This window comes from Lissotriton helveticus, chromosome 3_2 (assembly GCF_964261635.1).
Source record: "Lissotriton helveticus chromosome 3_2, aLisHel1.1, whole genome shotgun sequence".
Taxonomy (NCBI): Eukaryota; Metazoa; Chordata; class Amphibia; order Caudata; family Salamandridae; genus Lissotriton; species Lissotriton helveticus.
Genome location: NC_136062.1, coordinates 493539676 through 493555521, shown reverse-complemented (window position 1 = coordinate 493555521; position 15846 = coordinate 493539676). Strand labels below are relative to the sequence as shown.

Sequence of the window (15846 nt, the reverse complement as noted above, 5' to 3'; positions counted from 1 at the left end):
GAGGCGCTGCGCAACCCCAGGCTCAGGGCTGGGTTTTGAATGGGCGCTCTCACGAGGCGCTGCGCAATCCCAGGCTCGGTGCTGGGTTTTGAATGGGCGCTCTCACCAGGCGCTGCGCAATCCCAGGCCTCGGTGCTGGGTTTTGAATGGGCGCTGTCACCAGGCGCTGCGCAATCCCAGGCTCAGGGCTGGGTTTTGAATGGGTGCTCCCACGAGGCGCTGCGCAATCCCAGGCTCAGGGCTGGGTTTTGAATGGGTGCTCCCACGAGGCGCTGCGCAATCCCAGGCTCGGTGCTGGGTTTTGAATGGGCGCTCTCACCAGGCGCTGCGCAATCCCAGGCCTCGGTGCTGGGTTTTGAATGGGCGCTGTCACCAGGCGCTGCGCAATCCCAGGCTCTGTGCTGGGTTTGAATGGGTGCTCTCACCAGGCGCTGCGCAATCCCAGGCCTCGGTGCTGGGTTTTGAATGGGTGCTCTCACCAGGCGCTGCGCAATCCCAGGCTCGGGGCTGGGTTTTGAATGGGCGCTGTCACGAGGCGCTGCACAATCCCAGGCTCTGTGCTGGGTTTTGAATGGGCGCTGTCACGTGGCGCTGCGCAATCCCAGGCTCGGTGCTGCGTTTTGAATGGGCGCTCTCACCAGGCGCTGCGCAGCCTCAACTCCAGTGCTCGCAATCCTGCGTCATTATACACACATCGAGGGATGCAACTCAGTCCAAAGTGTGCACCACACAACGTGACATATCAGTGAAACCCAGCATTCTGGAAACAGACAACACTCAGCAAAACTGCGATTAAGTACAACATGTGAAACAAAGAGGCGGGTCTGAGTTCCGCAGGGACCCGGCCCACTTAAAGCCCTGCCAATAGCCCACTCATTGAAAGACCAACGACACAAGAGATGACATGAGCAATGAGCAGAAGCCCACCCCCTCCCCAAGGAGCCCCTGCACATCAATAAAAAGACCCCTCGCCCCCCCCCCCCCCCCCCCGGCCCCAGCCCTCCTTACCTCGAAGAAGCTGCCCCCGGGGGCCTCGCCCCCCGCCTCCACCTCCGTTGGCATCTCGGTGCCCTTGCAGCACAGAATGGTTGCAGATTTCTCTGTGGCTGTAAAAAAAATAACCTGGTGAGTGAAGGCATTCCTGGCCTGTCCTAGAAGAGGACAGGCCGCGAGGCACAGCCTATAGGAACCCCCCTCCCACAGGACAGGCCCTGCGGCCCAGCCTATAAGAACCCCCCTCCCACAGGACAGACCCTGCGGCCCAGCCTATAGGAACCCCCTCTCCCACAGGACAGACCTGCGGCCAGCCTATAGGAACCCCCCACACCCCCTCCCACAGGACAGGCCTGCGGCCCAGCCTATAGGAACCCCCCTCCCACAGGACAGACCTGCGGCCAGCCTATAGGAACCCCCCTCCCACAGGACAGGTCTGCGGCCCAGCCTATAGGAACCCCCCTCCCACAGGACAGGTCTGCGGCCCAGCCTATAGGAACCCCCCTCCCACAGGACAGGTCTGCGGCCCAGCCTATAGGAACCCCCCTCCCACAGGACAGACCTGCGGCCAGCCTATAGGAACCCCCCTCCCACAGGACAGACCTGCGGCCAGCCTATAAGAGCCCCCCTCCCCCAACAGGACAGGTCTGCGGCCCAGCCTATAGGAACCCCCCTCCCACAGGACAGACCTGCGGCCAGCCTATAGGGACCCCCCTCCCACAGGACAGGCCTGCGGCCCAGCCTATAGGGACCCCCCTCCCACAGGACAGGCCCTGCGGTCAGCCTATAGGAACCCCCCCTCCACATGACAAGCCCTGCGGCCCAGTCTATAGGAGCCCCCCCCCCACAGGACAGGCCCTGCGGCCCAGCCTATAGGGACCCCCCTCCCACAGGACAGACCTGCGGCCAGCCTATAAGAGCCCCCCTCCCCCAACAGGACAGGTCTGCGGCCCAGCCTATAGGAACCCCCCTCCCACAGGACAGACCTGCGGCCAGCCTATAGGGACCCCCCTCCCACAGGACAGACCTGCGGCCAGACTATAAGAGCCCCCCTCCCCAACAGGACAGGTCTGCGGCCCAGCCTATAGGAACCCCCCTCCCACAGGACAGACCTGCGGCCCAGCCTATAGGAACCCCCCCTCCCACAGGACAGACCTGCGGCCCAGTTATAGGAACCCCCCTCCCACAGAACAGGCCTGCGGCCAGCCTATAGGAACCCCCCTCCCACAGGACAGGCCTGCGGCCAGCCTATAGGAGCCCCCCCTCCCACAGGACAGGTCTGCGGCCCAGCCTATAGGAGCCCCCCCTCCCACAGGACAGGTCTGCGGCCCAGCCTATAGGAACCCCCCTCCCACAGGACAGGCCTGCGGCCAGCCTATAGGAACCCCCCCACAGGACAGGCCCTGCGGCCCAGCTATAGGAACACCCCCTCCCACAGGACAGGCCCTGCGGCCAGCCTATAGGAGCCCCCCTCCCACAGGACAGACCTGCGGCCAGCCTATAGGAACCCCCCTCCCACAGGACAGACCTGTGGCCAGCCTATAAGAGCCCCCCTCCCCCAACAGGACAGGTCTGCGGCCCAGCCTATAGGAACCCCCCTCCCACAGGACAGACCTGCGGCCAGCCTATAGGGACCCCCCTCCCACAGGACAGACCTGCGGCCAGCCTATAAGAGCCCCCCTCCCCCAACAGGACAGGTCTGCGGCCCAGCCTATAGGAACCCCCCTCCCACAGGACAGACCTGCGGCCCAGCCTATAGGAACCCCCCTCCCACAGGACAGGCCCTGCGGCCAGCCTATAGGAACCCCTCTCCCACAGGACAGACCTGCGGCCCAGTCTATAGGAACCCCCCTCCCACAGGACAGGCCCTGCGGTCAGCCTATAGGAACCCCCCTCCCACAGGACAGACCTGCGGCCCAGCCTATAGGAACCCCCCCTCTCACAGAACAGGCCCTGCGGCCCAGCCTATAGGAGCCTCCCCTCCCAACAGGACAGGCCTGCGGCCCAACCTATAGGAACCCCCCTCCCACAGGACAGGCCCTGCGGCCAGCCTATAGGAACCCCCCACACCCCCTCCCACAGGACAGACCTGCGGCCAGCCTATAGGAACCCCCCACACCCCCTCCCACAGGACAGACCTGCGGCCAGCCTATAGGAACCCCCCACACCCCCTCCCACAGGACAGACCTGCGGCCAGCCTATAGGAACCCCCCACACCCCCTCCCACAGGACAGACCTGCGGCCAGCCTATAGGAACCCCCCACACCCCCTCCCACAGGACAGACCTGCGGCCAGCATATAGAGAATGAACCCTCCGGACATGTCCCACAGGTCACCCTAGGTCAGGGAGAATAACCCCCCAATCTCACCAGCTCTCAGCCGGTTACTATACCTTTCAAAGGCCCCAGATGAGGGCAGCCAGCTCCCCCCCCCCCCCTCTTCTTTGACATGTGTCAGCAGCGGATGTTCCGTGCATTAGACAATATTTGTTTTGGGTGCTGAGGTCACTTCCGGTTCCCGTGGCCAAGCCACCTATTGGGTTCCACATTTCTTCTTGGCAGAGACTTCGAATCACGCCCTAAACAATAGCCCAGTGCCAGGGGTGCCCCCGCCACACCCCCATCCCCACGGTCCCCATGCTGCGGGCTCCCCCTGCACACACTGCCCCGTCTGGGCAGGAAGGCACCCCGTGCCAGGAGGGCTCCCCCCTGTGTACACACTGCCCCGTCTGGGCGGGAAGGCACCCCGTGCCAGGAGGGCTCCCCCTGCACACACTGCCCCGTCTGGACAGGAAGGCAACCCGTGCCAGGAAGGCTCCCCCGGCGTACACACTGCCCCATCTGGGCAGGAAGGCACCCCGTGCCAGGAGGGCTCCCCCGGCGTACACACTGCCCCATCTGGGCAGGAAGGCACCCCGTGCCAGGAGGGCTCCCCCTGCACACACTGCCCCGTCTGGGCAGGAAGGCACCCCGTGCCAGGAGGGCTCCCCCGGCATACACTGCCCCGTCTGGGCAGGAAGGCACCCCGTGCCAGGAGGGCTCCCCTGCGTACACACTGCCCCCATCTGGGCAGGAAGGCACCCCGTGCCAGGAGGGCTCCCCCGGCGTACACACTGCCCCATCTGGGCAGGAAGGCACCCCGTGCCAGGAGGGCTCCCCCTGCACACACTGCCCCGTCTGGACAGGAAGGCATCCCGTGCCAGGAGGGCTCGCCCTGCACACACTGCCCCGTCTGTGCAGGAAGGCACCCCGTGCCAGGAGGGCTCCCCCGGCGTACACACTGCCCCATCTGGGCAGGAAGGCACCCCGTGCCAGGAGGGCTCCCCCTGCACACACTGCCCCATCTGGGCAGGAAGGCACCCTGTGCCAGGAGGGCTCCCCCTGCACACACTGCCCCGTCTGGACAGGAAGGCATCCCGTGCCAGGAGGGCTCGCCCTGCACACACTGCCCCGTCTGTGCAGGAAGGCACCCCGTGCCAGGAGGGCTCCCCCGGCGTACACACTGCCCCATCTGGGCAGGAAGGCACCCCGTGCCAGGAGGGCTCCCCCTGCACACACTGCCCCATCTGGGCAGGAAGGCACCCCGTGCCAGGAGGGCTCCCCCTGCACACACTGCCCCATCTGGGCAGGAAGGCACCCTGTGCCAGGAGGGCTCCCCCTGCACACACTGCCCCGTCTGGGCAGGAAGGCACCCCATGCCAGGAGGGCTCCCCCTGCCCCATCTGGGCAGGAAGGCACCCTGTGCCAGGAGGGCTCCCCCTGCACACACTGCCCCGTCTGGACAGGAAGGCACCCCGTGCCAGGAGGGCTCCCCCTGCACACACTGCCCCATCTGGGCAGGAAGGCACCCTGTGCCAGGAGGGCTCCCCCTGCACACACTGCCCCGTCTGGGCAGGAAGGCACCCCATGCCAGGAGGGCTCCCCCTGCCTCATCTGGGCAGGAAGGCACCCCGTGCCAGGAGGGCTCCCCCGGCATACACACTGCCCCGTCTGGGCAGGAAGGCACCCCGTGCCAGGAGGGCTCCCCCGGCGTACACACTGCCCCGTCTGGGCAGGAAGGCACCCCGTGCCAGGAGGGCTCCCCCTGCGTACACACTGCCCCGTCTGGGCAGGAAGGCACCCCGTGCCAGGAGGGCTCCCCCGGCGTACACACTGCCCCGTCTGGGCAGGAAGGCACCCCGTGCCAGGAGGGCTCCCCCTGCACACACTGCCCCGTCTGGGCAGGAAGGCACCCCATGCCAGGAGGGCTCCCCCTGCCCCATCTGGGCAGGAAGGCACCCCGTGCCAGGAGGGCTCCCCCGGCGTACACACTGCCCCATCTGGGCAGGAAGGCACCCCATGCCAGGAGGGCTCCCCCTGTACACACTGCCCCATCTGGGCAGGAAGGCACCCCGTGCCAGGAGGGCTCCCCCGGCATACACACTGCCCCGTCTGGGCAGGAAGGCACCCCGTGCCAGGAGGGCTCCCCCGGCGTACACACTGCCCCGTCTGGGCAGGAAGGCACCCCGTGCCAGGAGGGCTCCCCCTGCGTACACACTGCCCCGTCTGGGCAGGAAGGCACCCCGTGCCAGGAGGGCTCCCCCGGCGTACACACTGCCCCATCTGGACAGGAAGGCACCCCGTGCCAGGAGGGCTCCCCCGGCGTACACACTGCCCCATCTGGGCAGGAAGGCACCCCGTGCCAGGAGGGCTCCCCCAGCGTACACACAGCCCCGATCTGGGCAGGAAGGCACCCCATGCCAGGAGGGCTCCCCCTGCACACACAGCCCCCATCTGGGCAGGAAGGCACCCCGTGCCAGGAGGGCTCCCCCTGCGTACACACTGCCCCGTCTGGGCAGGAAGGCACCCCGTGCCAGGAGGGCTCCCCCGGCATACACACTGCCCCGTCTGGACAGGAAGGCACCCCGTGCCAGGAGGGCTCCCCCTGCATACGCACTGCCCCGTCTGGGCAGGAAGGCACCCCGTGCCAGGAGGGCTCCCCCGGCGTACACACTGCCCCGTCTGGGCAGGAAGGCACCCCGTGCCAGGAAGGCTCCCCCTGCACACACTGCCCCATCTGGACAGGAAGGCACCCCGTGCCAGGAGGGCTCCCCCTGTGCACACACTGCCCCGTCTGAGCAGGGCACCCCGTGCCAGGAGGGCTCCCCCTGCGTACACACTGCCCCGTCTGGGCAGGAAGGCACCCCGTGCCAGGAGGGCTCCCCCGGCGTACACACTGCCCCATCTGGACAGGAAGGCACCCCGTGCCAGGAGGGCTCCCCCCTCCTGCTTACACACTGCCCCGCCTGACACGTCACTGCTTTAGGGATGCGGGGACCTGAACTTCCCCCTTGAGAACGACGGCACCAACTCCACCACCTTGATCGACAACCTCAGACTTAGACAACTCGTCACAACACCCACCCAGTCCGCCGGCCACACGCTTGACCCCATCTTCTCCACAAGCTCCCACGTCTCCTTCAGCCACACCACCGAACTCCACTGGACCGACCACCGCTGCATCCACTTCACCTTCCAGAAACCCACCACGCACCACCGCACCCTACAGAGGCCTCGCCGCTGCTGGAGGAAAGTCACCGAAGACCAGCTAACCACCACCCTCGCCTGGAGCCCAACCGCCGACACCGCCGCCCGCAACCTCAGACAGTGGATCGACTACTGCGCCAACACCCTCACCCGATCAAGAAACCCTCCAACAGACACACCAGCAAAAAAGCCCGCTGGTTCACCGAGGACCTCCAAGCCTCCAAGCAAACCTGCTGAAAGCTACAAAAGAAATGGCACAGTGACCGGACACAGGACAGCTTCACAGCCCACAAGAACGCCACCCACAGACACCACCACCTCATCAGATCTGTCAAAAGAGCCTGCTTCGAAGACCGCCTAGACAACAACGTGCACAACGTGCCAGTACGTACCCTGCGTTCCTCAAATGCTAATCTGCTATCTGTTCCAACTTTCAGACTTAGTACGAGAGGGGGTAAATCTTTACCTGTTCTAGGGTCAAAAGCCTGGAATACTCTTCCTCCGCACCTTCGGGCACTGGAGAGTAAAATGGAATTCCGAAAAGAACTTAAAACTTGGATTTTTAAGCTACAGGACACCATAGCTAGAACTCTAGTGTGAAAGTGGGATTAGTTAGCATTAGCAGCCGGACCGTTTTACATCACTGAATCATTCTGTTGGCACCTAGATGCTCCCTGAAGCGATAGTAGCGCGGTATAAAAAACGCCTTACATTACATTACAACAGCAAAGAGCTCTTCAACATCGTGAAGGAACTCTCCAACCCCAGGTCCAACACCAACGACGTCCCACCCTCGTAAGACCTGTGCGACTCCCTCGCCACTGTCTTCCATCGCAAATTCGCAGACATCCACGACAGATTCAACATCATGACTGCCCCGACAGCCACGGAGGCCTCTGTCCCCACAACCACCATCCGCACCGATCCCCTGCTCTCCTGGACAAGCATAAGCGACGACGAAACCATCAAAATCACGAACACCATCCACTTCGGATCTCTGTCAGACCCATGCCCACACCACATCTTCAAAATAGCCAGCACCACAATCGCACCCCATCTACGGAAAGCCATCAACATCTCCTTCAAAAGAGCAACCTTCCCAGAGAGCTGAAAGCACGCAGAGATCAACGCCTTACTCAAAAAACCCAAGGCTGACCCTAAGGACCTCAAGAACTTCCGGCCCATCTCCCTGCTCCCTTTCCTGGTGAACGTCATTGAAAAGACAGTCAACAGACAACTGACCCGCTACCTCGAGAACAGTATCATGGACCCGTCCCAGTCCAGGTTCCGCAGCAACGACAGCACCGAGACTACCCTCATCGCCGCGACCGATGACATCAGGGCCTTGCTGGACAACGGAGAAACCGCAGCCCTCATCCGCCTGGACCTTTCAGCCGCCTTCGACACTATCTGCCACTGCACCCTACGCACACGCCTCCACGACGCTGAGATCCGGGACAAGGCTCTGGACTGGACCACTTCCTTCGTCTCCGGCAGAACCCAGAGCGTCCGCCTCCCCCCTTTCCACTACGAAGCCACCAAGATCATCTGCGGCGTACCCCAGGGCTCATCCCTCAGCCCGACATTGTTCAACACCTACATGGCACCGCTCGCCCATGTCGCCCGAATGCATGACCTCAACATCATCTCTTATGCCGACGACATCCAGCTGATCCTCTCTCACCAAGGATCCCTTCACCCCCAAAACCAACCTCCACAAAGGAATGAAAGCCGTCGCCGAGTAGCTGAAGAATAGCTGTCTGAAGCTAAACTCTGACAAGACGGAAGTCCTCATCCTCGGCTCCACCCCCTCAGCCTGGGACGACTCCTGGTGGCCGACAGCACTGGGGCAGCCCCGACCCCCACCGAGCACGCACGCAACCTGGGGTTCATCCTCGACTCAACGCTCTCAATGACAAAACAGGTCAACGCCATCTCGTCGTCCTGCTTCAACACCCTCCACATGCTCTGCAAGAGCTACAGGTGGATCCCGACCGAAACAAGAAGAACGGTCACCCAGGCCCTCGTCAGCAGCAGGCTGGACTACGGGGAAACTACGCAGGAGCCTCGGCCAAACTCCTGAGACGGCTCCAACGCATACAGAACGCCTCTCTACAGACAGAAGTCACGGGGGGGGGGGGTTTGATCAGAAGGGACAACACCCCCCCTCTCTGACAGAAGTCACGAGGGGGGCAGGTCACAGGGGGGCAGGTCACAGGGGGCAGGTCACAGGGGGGGCAGGTCACAGCAGGGGGGGCAGGTCACAGCAGGGGGGGCAGGTCACAGCAGGGGGGGGGCAGGTCACAGCAGGGGGGGCAGGTCACAGCGGGGGGGGCAGGTCACAGCGGGGGGGGCAGGTCACAGTGGGGGGGGCAGGTCACAGTGGGGGGGCAGGTCACAGCGGGGGGGCAGGTCACAGCGGGGGGGCAGGTCACAGCGGGGGGCAGGTCACAGCGGGGGGGCAGGTCACAGCGGGGGGGCAGGTCACAGCGGGGGGGGGGCAGGTCACAGCGGGGGGGGGCAGGTCACAGCGGGGGGCAGGTCACAGCGGGGGGGCAGGTCACAGGGGGGGGCAGGTCACAGGGGGGGGGCAGGTCACAGGGGGGGGGGCAGGTCACAGCGGGGGGCAGGTCACAGCGGGGGGGCAGGTCACAGGGGGGGGGCAGGTCACAGCAGGGGGGGGCAGGTCACAGCAGGGGGGGCAGGTCACAGGGGGGGGGGGCAGGTCACAGCGGGGGGCAGGTCACAGCGGGGGGGCAGGTCACAGGGGGGGGCAGGTCACAGCAGGGGGGGGCAGGTCACAGCAGGGGGGGCAGGTCACAGCGGGGGGGGGCAGGTCACAGGGGGGGGGCAGGTCACCGGGGGGAGGGTGCTCAGAAGGGACAGGCACGCGCTCTTTACAGTGAACCACAGAAAGGCCAGGCCTAAGACCGGAAGGACAGGGCCCTCAGAAAGGACAGGGCGCCCAGGACAGGGCCCTCCTCTCCAGGGCCGGAGGGCCCGAGGTGGGCGGAGCTCTGCTTAGGGTAGGATCCTCAGAAGGGACAGGCCTCCTATCTCCAGGGGCCGGAGCCACAGATGGACCGGGGCCCGAAGTGGAGAAACCCTATTAGGGGCAGAGTGCTCTGAAGTGACCCTCCTACTCTCTAGGGCCGGGGTATCTGGCACGTGGGGGGCACGTATGGGAAGCACAGGTGCAACACTGCCCGGTCACCAGAGGCGATAGTACAGAGGGGGGGCGGGGGGGGGCACCTTCCCCTTACCGACCGGGGCAGGAGCGCCCGCGGGTGAGTTCATCATCAGAAATAAAGTGAGCCAAGTGGGGCAGGGGCCCCCGAGTGCCCCCATGAGGGCGCACCTGTCCACGTGCCCCCTCGGCCCATACACAGACCCCCAGCATGTGACATGGACTCCGCAGAGCCCCCCACCCCCAGGTCTCCAGCTTCACCCTGACTCCGCGCTCCCGCCGCCCTGTGCCCCTGCCCAGGGCGCTGGGCGCAATGCCCCCGCCCCATGCGGACACCCCCTGCCCGGCTACGATCCCAGGCTCTGACCCCCCCAGACTCTGACCCCCCCCCCCCCCCCTCCTGCGGCGCGGACCTACCTTAAAGCCAGAAGGACAGGAAGCGTCCTGGGCAGGGCGGCCGGTGCTGCTGGGACAGGGCGGCCGGTGCTGCTGGGGCCGGTGCTGCTGGGGCCAGTGCTGCTGGGGCCAGTGCTGCTGGGGCCGGTGCTGCTGCTGGGGCCGGTGCTGCTGCTGGGGCCGGTGCTGCCGGTGCTGCTGGGACAGGGTCCTGGGGAGAGAAAGAGACGTGTGATCAGAGGCTCCTCAGGGGGCAGCTGGGCCTCCCTCCTCCCCCCTCGCCCCTCCCATGACGAAGCAGAGACCCCAATATAGCAGCAGCCGGGGGTGGGCATTCCAGCCACGCCAGCTGAAATGCCATCTGCCCACACGTCACTGGGCCAACCGCAGACAGATATAACTGGCACCCAGGGGCAGCCGAGAGGGGCCAAGGAAAGCATGGGCACGCCATACCAGCGATGAGACTTACTGGTGCCCCCGACCCACCTCTACCCACAGGTGGCACCCAGGGGAGAGGGGCAGCAGAGAGTGAGACCAGGGGAAGCATGGGCACGCCATACCAGCTGTGAGCCTTACTGTCTGGTGCCCCCCGCCCACAGGTGGCAGCCAGGGGCGAGGGGCAGCAGAGAGGGGGCAAGGAAAGCATGGGCAAACCATACCAGCTGGGAGCCTTACTGGTGCCCCCCGCCCACAGGTGGCACCCAGGGGCAGCCGAGAGGGGCCAAGGAACGCATGGGCAAACCATACCAGCTGTGAGCCTTACTGTCTGGTGCCCCCCGCCCACAGGTGGCACCCAGGGGCGAGGGGCAGCATGGACATACCATACCAGCTGTGTGCCTTACTGGTGCTCCCGTACTCCCTTCTACCCTACCCACAGGTGGCACTGCGGGGCGAAGGGCAGCAGACAGAGGTACCAAGGCAAGCACGGGCATATACCAACTGCGAGCCTTACTGTGCCCCTGTCAATATTGGAATATATGATATCAATGCGCATCCTGATATATGTAGGTAGAATAACAAACTCGCATCATCGCTGTTGAAGTCACCCGATGTGACCCCCCCCCCCCTCAACCCAGAGTCAGAAGTGGGTGGTGAGGCCGGCTCCGAGACCCCGGCCTGAGGCAACTGATGGACAGATCACGGGTGGACAGACCACGGGTGGACAGACCACGGGTGGACAGACCACGGGTGGACAGACCACGGGCGGACAGACCACGGGTGGACAGACCACGGACCACAGGTGGACAGACCACAGGTGGACACATCACAGGTGGACACATCACAGGTGGACACATCACAGGTGGACAGACCAGAGGTGGACAGACCAGAGGTGGACAGATCAGAGGTGGACAGACCACAGACCACAGGTGGACAGACCACAGGTGGACAGACCACAGGTGGACAGACCACGGACCACAGGTGGACAGACCACAGGTGGACACATCACAGGTGGACAGACCACAGGTGGACAGACCAGAGGTGGACAGATCAGAGGTGGACAGACCAGAGGTGGACAGACCAGAGGTGGACAGACCAGAGGTGGACAGACAACAGGTGGACAGACAACAGGTGGACAGATCAGAGGTGGACAGACCACAGGTGGACAGATCACAGGTGGACAGACCACGGGTGGACAGATCACGGGTGGACAGATCACAGGTGGGGCACACGTAACCCTTAAGACAGACGCATGAACAGGAAACCCCAGTTCGATCGCACAGATCGTCAGCGACACCTCAATGGTCTTTGGAGATTTGCCCCAATAAAACACCGTTGGTCAGAGGGGCGTGATTTCCCAAAACGTCAAAGTCAGATGCCACACGGTTAGGAACTCTCAGCCAATCAGAACACAGCAAGCACACTATATGCAATGATCACACGCTCTCACCGGACATCTGGACACGTGTTCGCATTGTGTCCACACCAGGTCAAAACCTACATGTACTTCTCATCAAGAAACCAGGTTTATGGTGCCGTGAGTAGGCCCAGACCTCAGGTCCAAAAGATTCTCAAAATTACTTTATGACGCTTCATGTAATGCATACAATTATGATCGAATCAAACGTGATTTGAGACAGTCTGCAGACCCCGACTGCCGCCTGCTCTCCCGGCCGCTGTGTTTAATTAAACCAACTGTTCCTGTTTTGTCAAACGCCTCTCGTCTTCTTTTTTAAGGTAAATTCACATTCGAGCAACATCTTGGTGAGACCGCTAGAAGAGATTGATTCTTTGAGCCCGCTGCAGCCAAAGAAACAGGATCCCACCCGTACGGATTCACATCTGCACAAAAGCAAGAAAACCTAACCTGAGCGCCTAGCCACTAACAGAATGCCTACATTTGCCTGTTTTAAGGTTCCGGGCTGAGAAGTTGCAGGCCCGCGGAGCTCACCTTTCTAGGTCTCGGCGGGCGAAAGCAGCGCGCATGCGCTGCTCATCATACAAGAGCTTCTTGGAATCAATACAGATTCCAAAGCTCTCGGAGGCGGAGTTGAAGCCCCGCCCATCTTACTCATTCGCTGGCGTCATCCTGCATGCAAAACGCAGGCTCAGGCTTGAAAAGGAGGGTTATTAGTCCCTCCTTGTTGCCGCCTTGTCTCCTTTTAGCCCCGCCCACAGGGATTGGATCTCTCACTCACGGCGTCATACACTCTGCTTCATTAGCTGGGAGACACTATGTTTCACTTTGGTGCGAGCTTTGGCGGGAGTCGGCTTCAGTCAGACAGCTGAGCGGGAGCCGGCAAGTCAGATCCCGAAGGACAGCCTGTGCGACAGACGCCATAGCACCGCCTCAGCAGGCCGAGTCACTCCACTGTTACCAGAGGAAGATCCATGCCAACACCGAGCACCAGCTTAAAGCCGCCACTTCGCCTCCCCAGGCCGAGCAGCCCGCCCCAGTCGCCGCCGACATTCATGTGGAGAACGGTTGGGTTGACAAAGACCTCTCCAACGGGCCCTCTCCGGAGCCAGCAAAGGAGCCCCCAGCTCTGGCCAAGGAGATGTGATTTGCCCAGAATCGGAGGATATTGAGCGTCTCTGCCGAAACTCGAACCCAGTCCCCCAGCTTGGAGGTCGACTGCTCAAGCCGTTCGGCTACATCCTCTCCTCTTAGTTGAAGTTTACAATGACAATAGCAGTTTTGTTATGGTCTGTATGTGCCATGGGTATTCTCAGTAGAAGTGTTCTGTGGGACTTGGAGATTAGTGTCTTGCAATTTCCACCAAACTTACACATTTTTGTAATTTGCTACTGTTTAGATGTAGGTTGGTCGATAGGTATGTATTGATCATTTACACAGTGTGCATGAGGTAACCAAGTATGATTTTTGTTGATAGTAGTTCCTTTGGTGGTTGACTAGTTGATGGATGTTATCCGGCAACCATCTGTTGATACCAAGTTGGCTGCGTATCAATCATGTTAATATGTGGCAATATCCATACATCTCCTTTGTGTGGTCGGATGGTCTGTTCAATGTGTAGTCGTATTGTGATCCTTCATCTTGTCTTGGTAAGTGTGTTCAGTGGTTCTTATCTGTATTGGATGAGCGATGTGATGGTTGTAGGTTGTGCGTCAGCTGATGTGAGGTGGGAACTGTGTCCTGTGTGACTGAACTAGATTCATGGTCTGGGACGGTGTGTTGCGAGGTAGTGTGGGGTGTTGGATGAAGTTCTAATGTTCTGTTTAGTGTGGTGTTGAGGCATAATGATCCTTGTGACTCTTCGCGATAAGGTTGCTAATTTAATAATGCAAATACATTATTTGGTGATTATTTAGCTTCTTGTAAGCTTTCCCTATCAATAACTAGTTTCTCGAAGGATCGTCATTCTGCTTCCTATACGTAAATTGCACCCAACTGCACGCCCCCACCGAACAATTTAAATTCAGGGCATGACCAGCCAAACTTGCTGCCTAGCTCGAGTTCACCGCCCTGCACCCTGCACCCTGCTCAGCCAGTATCAATGAAAAATAGGCATAGATTCCCAAACATTTTGTATGTGTTTGTAAGGTTTGCTGAATATTACAAAGCCACTTAACGAGGCGCTAAATACGTACTGTTCAGTGGATTCTTGGTGGAAAGAGATGTGCTCAGTGGTCCTATATTGGAAACAGAGTAAACCTGAAGCCGTAGATCGGTTTTAATACATAAGTGGGATGCACAGAATAACGAAAGTGTATTCATACGGAGAGTTCTCGAATTTGACCATCTCGGAATCCGGCTTTCTACCATCAACTCCCCGGACATCAAGTCTTTAAAAGCCCAAGCAGTAGCAGCTGCCTCCTACAGCGCATAACTTTGAGGGGGTAGTAGTAAAATAGGTACGCTGGGTACAGCTGAAAACACATGTTTGAGGATGGCCCTTAAACAACCGCAGAGCACTTCCTTGATCTTCAGGTAAAACCTCGGTATCCACCCTATAGCTCCTCTGGTGCGACTGAAACCCCTACTTTATTGGCTACGCCTTAGGTCTGTTCCCAAGCTGCCTCACTACAGGGCAGGTTTGAGTGACATCCTGGGTAAACAAACAAGCATTCAAAATGCAACAGGTCTCACCTTTTATTAAGTTAAAGCCATTTGGTTTGCTATACAATACCATTAGCAAAGCAAATGGCTTAAACTTAATCAAAGGCGAGACCTATTGCATTTTCAATGCTTTTTTCAATAGCATGCGAGGAAAGGTGACGTTTTCTCAGATGGTATGCTTATCTCTGGGTGTGATACAGGGGCCGCTTGACTGTCAGGTGAGATACAGATGGTACGCTTGAAATCTGGGTATGATACAGGAGTGGGGGCTTCACCGCTTGGACCGCTGGGCGTGACACCGATGGTTCTGGGTGTGATATAGAGCCAGCATCTCAATCTTAATTGTTTAGTCTAAAGGAGTTTTCTGAGTGTGATCAATTTCCTAACACTGGTAGTATCTGAAAGAAGCGAGAGGTGTTATTCGCTTGGACCACTGGGCGTGACACAGATGGTGCGCGTGGCCCCTGGGTTGTAACATATGGAGTCATTCGGATGTTGGGGACATTTTTGGACCTTGGAGAGGAAGGTGTAGCTTGTGCTTGGCCAAGGAGGGCCTGTGTTCCCTTCTTATCAGCGTAAATTGTTGCTATCTTTGTCCCAGAGCCGATATTGACAGACTATCGGCCTCACTTAATCCAGTGTACCGCGCAGAGCCTCCCTAGGTCATAGGGCAGCATGCACTTGGGGGCAGGCTAAGATTTTTTGACAAAGTCACAATTTGTTCTTCTCTGTCCTACTCTTACTTCTATTGTGGTTTCTCAATTAAATTCATTAGGTCTCGCCTACGCAGTGCGCAAGCGCTGCATAGGAGGGGACCTTTTGCAATCGATCAGCATTTTGGCTAAAAGGGTGCACATTTTGCATTGCTTTCTATTGCAATGCGTGCACGTTTGGTGTTTCCCTTGCGGGAGAGAGCGTCGGCACCATTTGTTCGTAATTATCTTGAAAACAGTTGGTGCCCCTGCTCGCTCCCACAAGGGAAACACTGTGTCTGGTCCACGGGACGCATCCTGCGGTCACATGAGACTGTTTTTTTTTCTTCTTTCTTTTCAAATTTGACTTTATTGTTCCCCGCTTATGGCTGTGCCTCTCCAGCCCTTTCTCCTCACTGTGGAGTTGTCCTGACTGGCGCCTATTGCCAATTTCTGCTGACTCCTTTTGCCATCGGCTGCCTGTGTTGCCTCTTGATACTACGTGCAGGTCAGGCAAGTCGTGTTGCTTCTTCC

The 15846-nt window shown here is 60.4% G+C and overlaps 1 protein-coding gene across 7 annotated transcripts in view; it reads right to left on the bottom strand.

Moving 5' to 3' along the window:
• The window catches only part of PACSIN3 (protein kinase C and casein kinase substrate in neurons 3), a 270679-nt gene that overhangs the window by 145969 nt on the left and 108864 nt on the right, over window positions 1-15846 (bottom strand). For 3 of the 7 annotated variants that reach the window (XM_078684475.1, XM_078684479.1, XM_078684473.1), the window contains exons 3-4: window positions 10123-10224; window positions 1009-1106 (exon numbers count right to left, since the gene is read on the bottom strand). In XM_078684475.1, coding sequence (XP_078540601.1) covers window positions 1009-1062 — 54 coding nt within the window. In that variant the 5' untranslated portion in view covers window positions 1063-1106; window positions 10123-10224. Of the gene's footprint in view, window positions 1-1008; window positions 1107-10122; window positions 10259-15846 lie in introns of those variants that run through there. The other 4 variants (XM_078684477.1, XM_078684474.1, XM_078684480.1 and 1 more) reach the window with 2 other exon arrangements.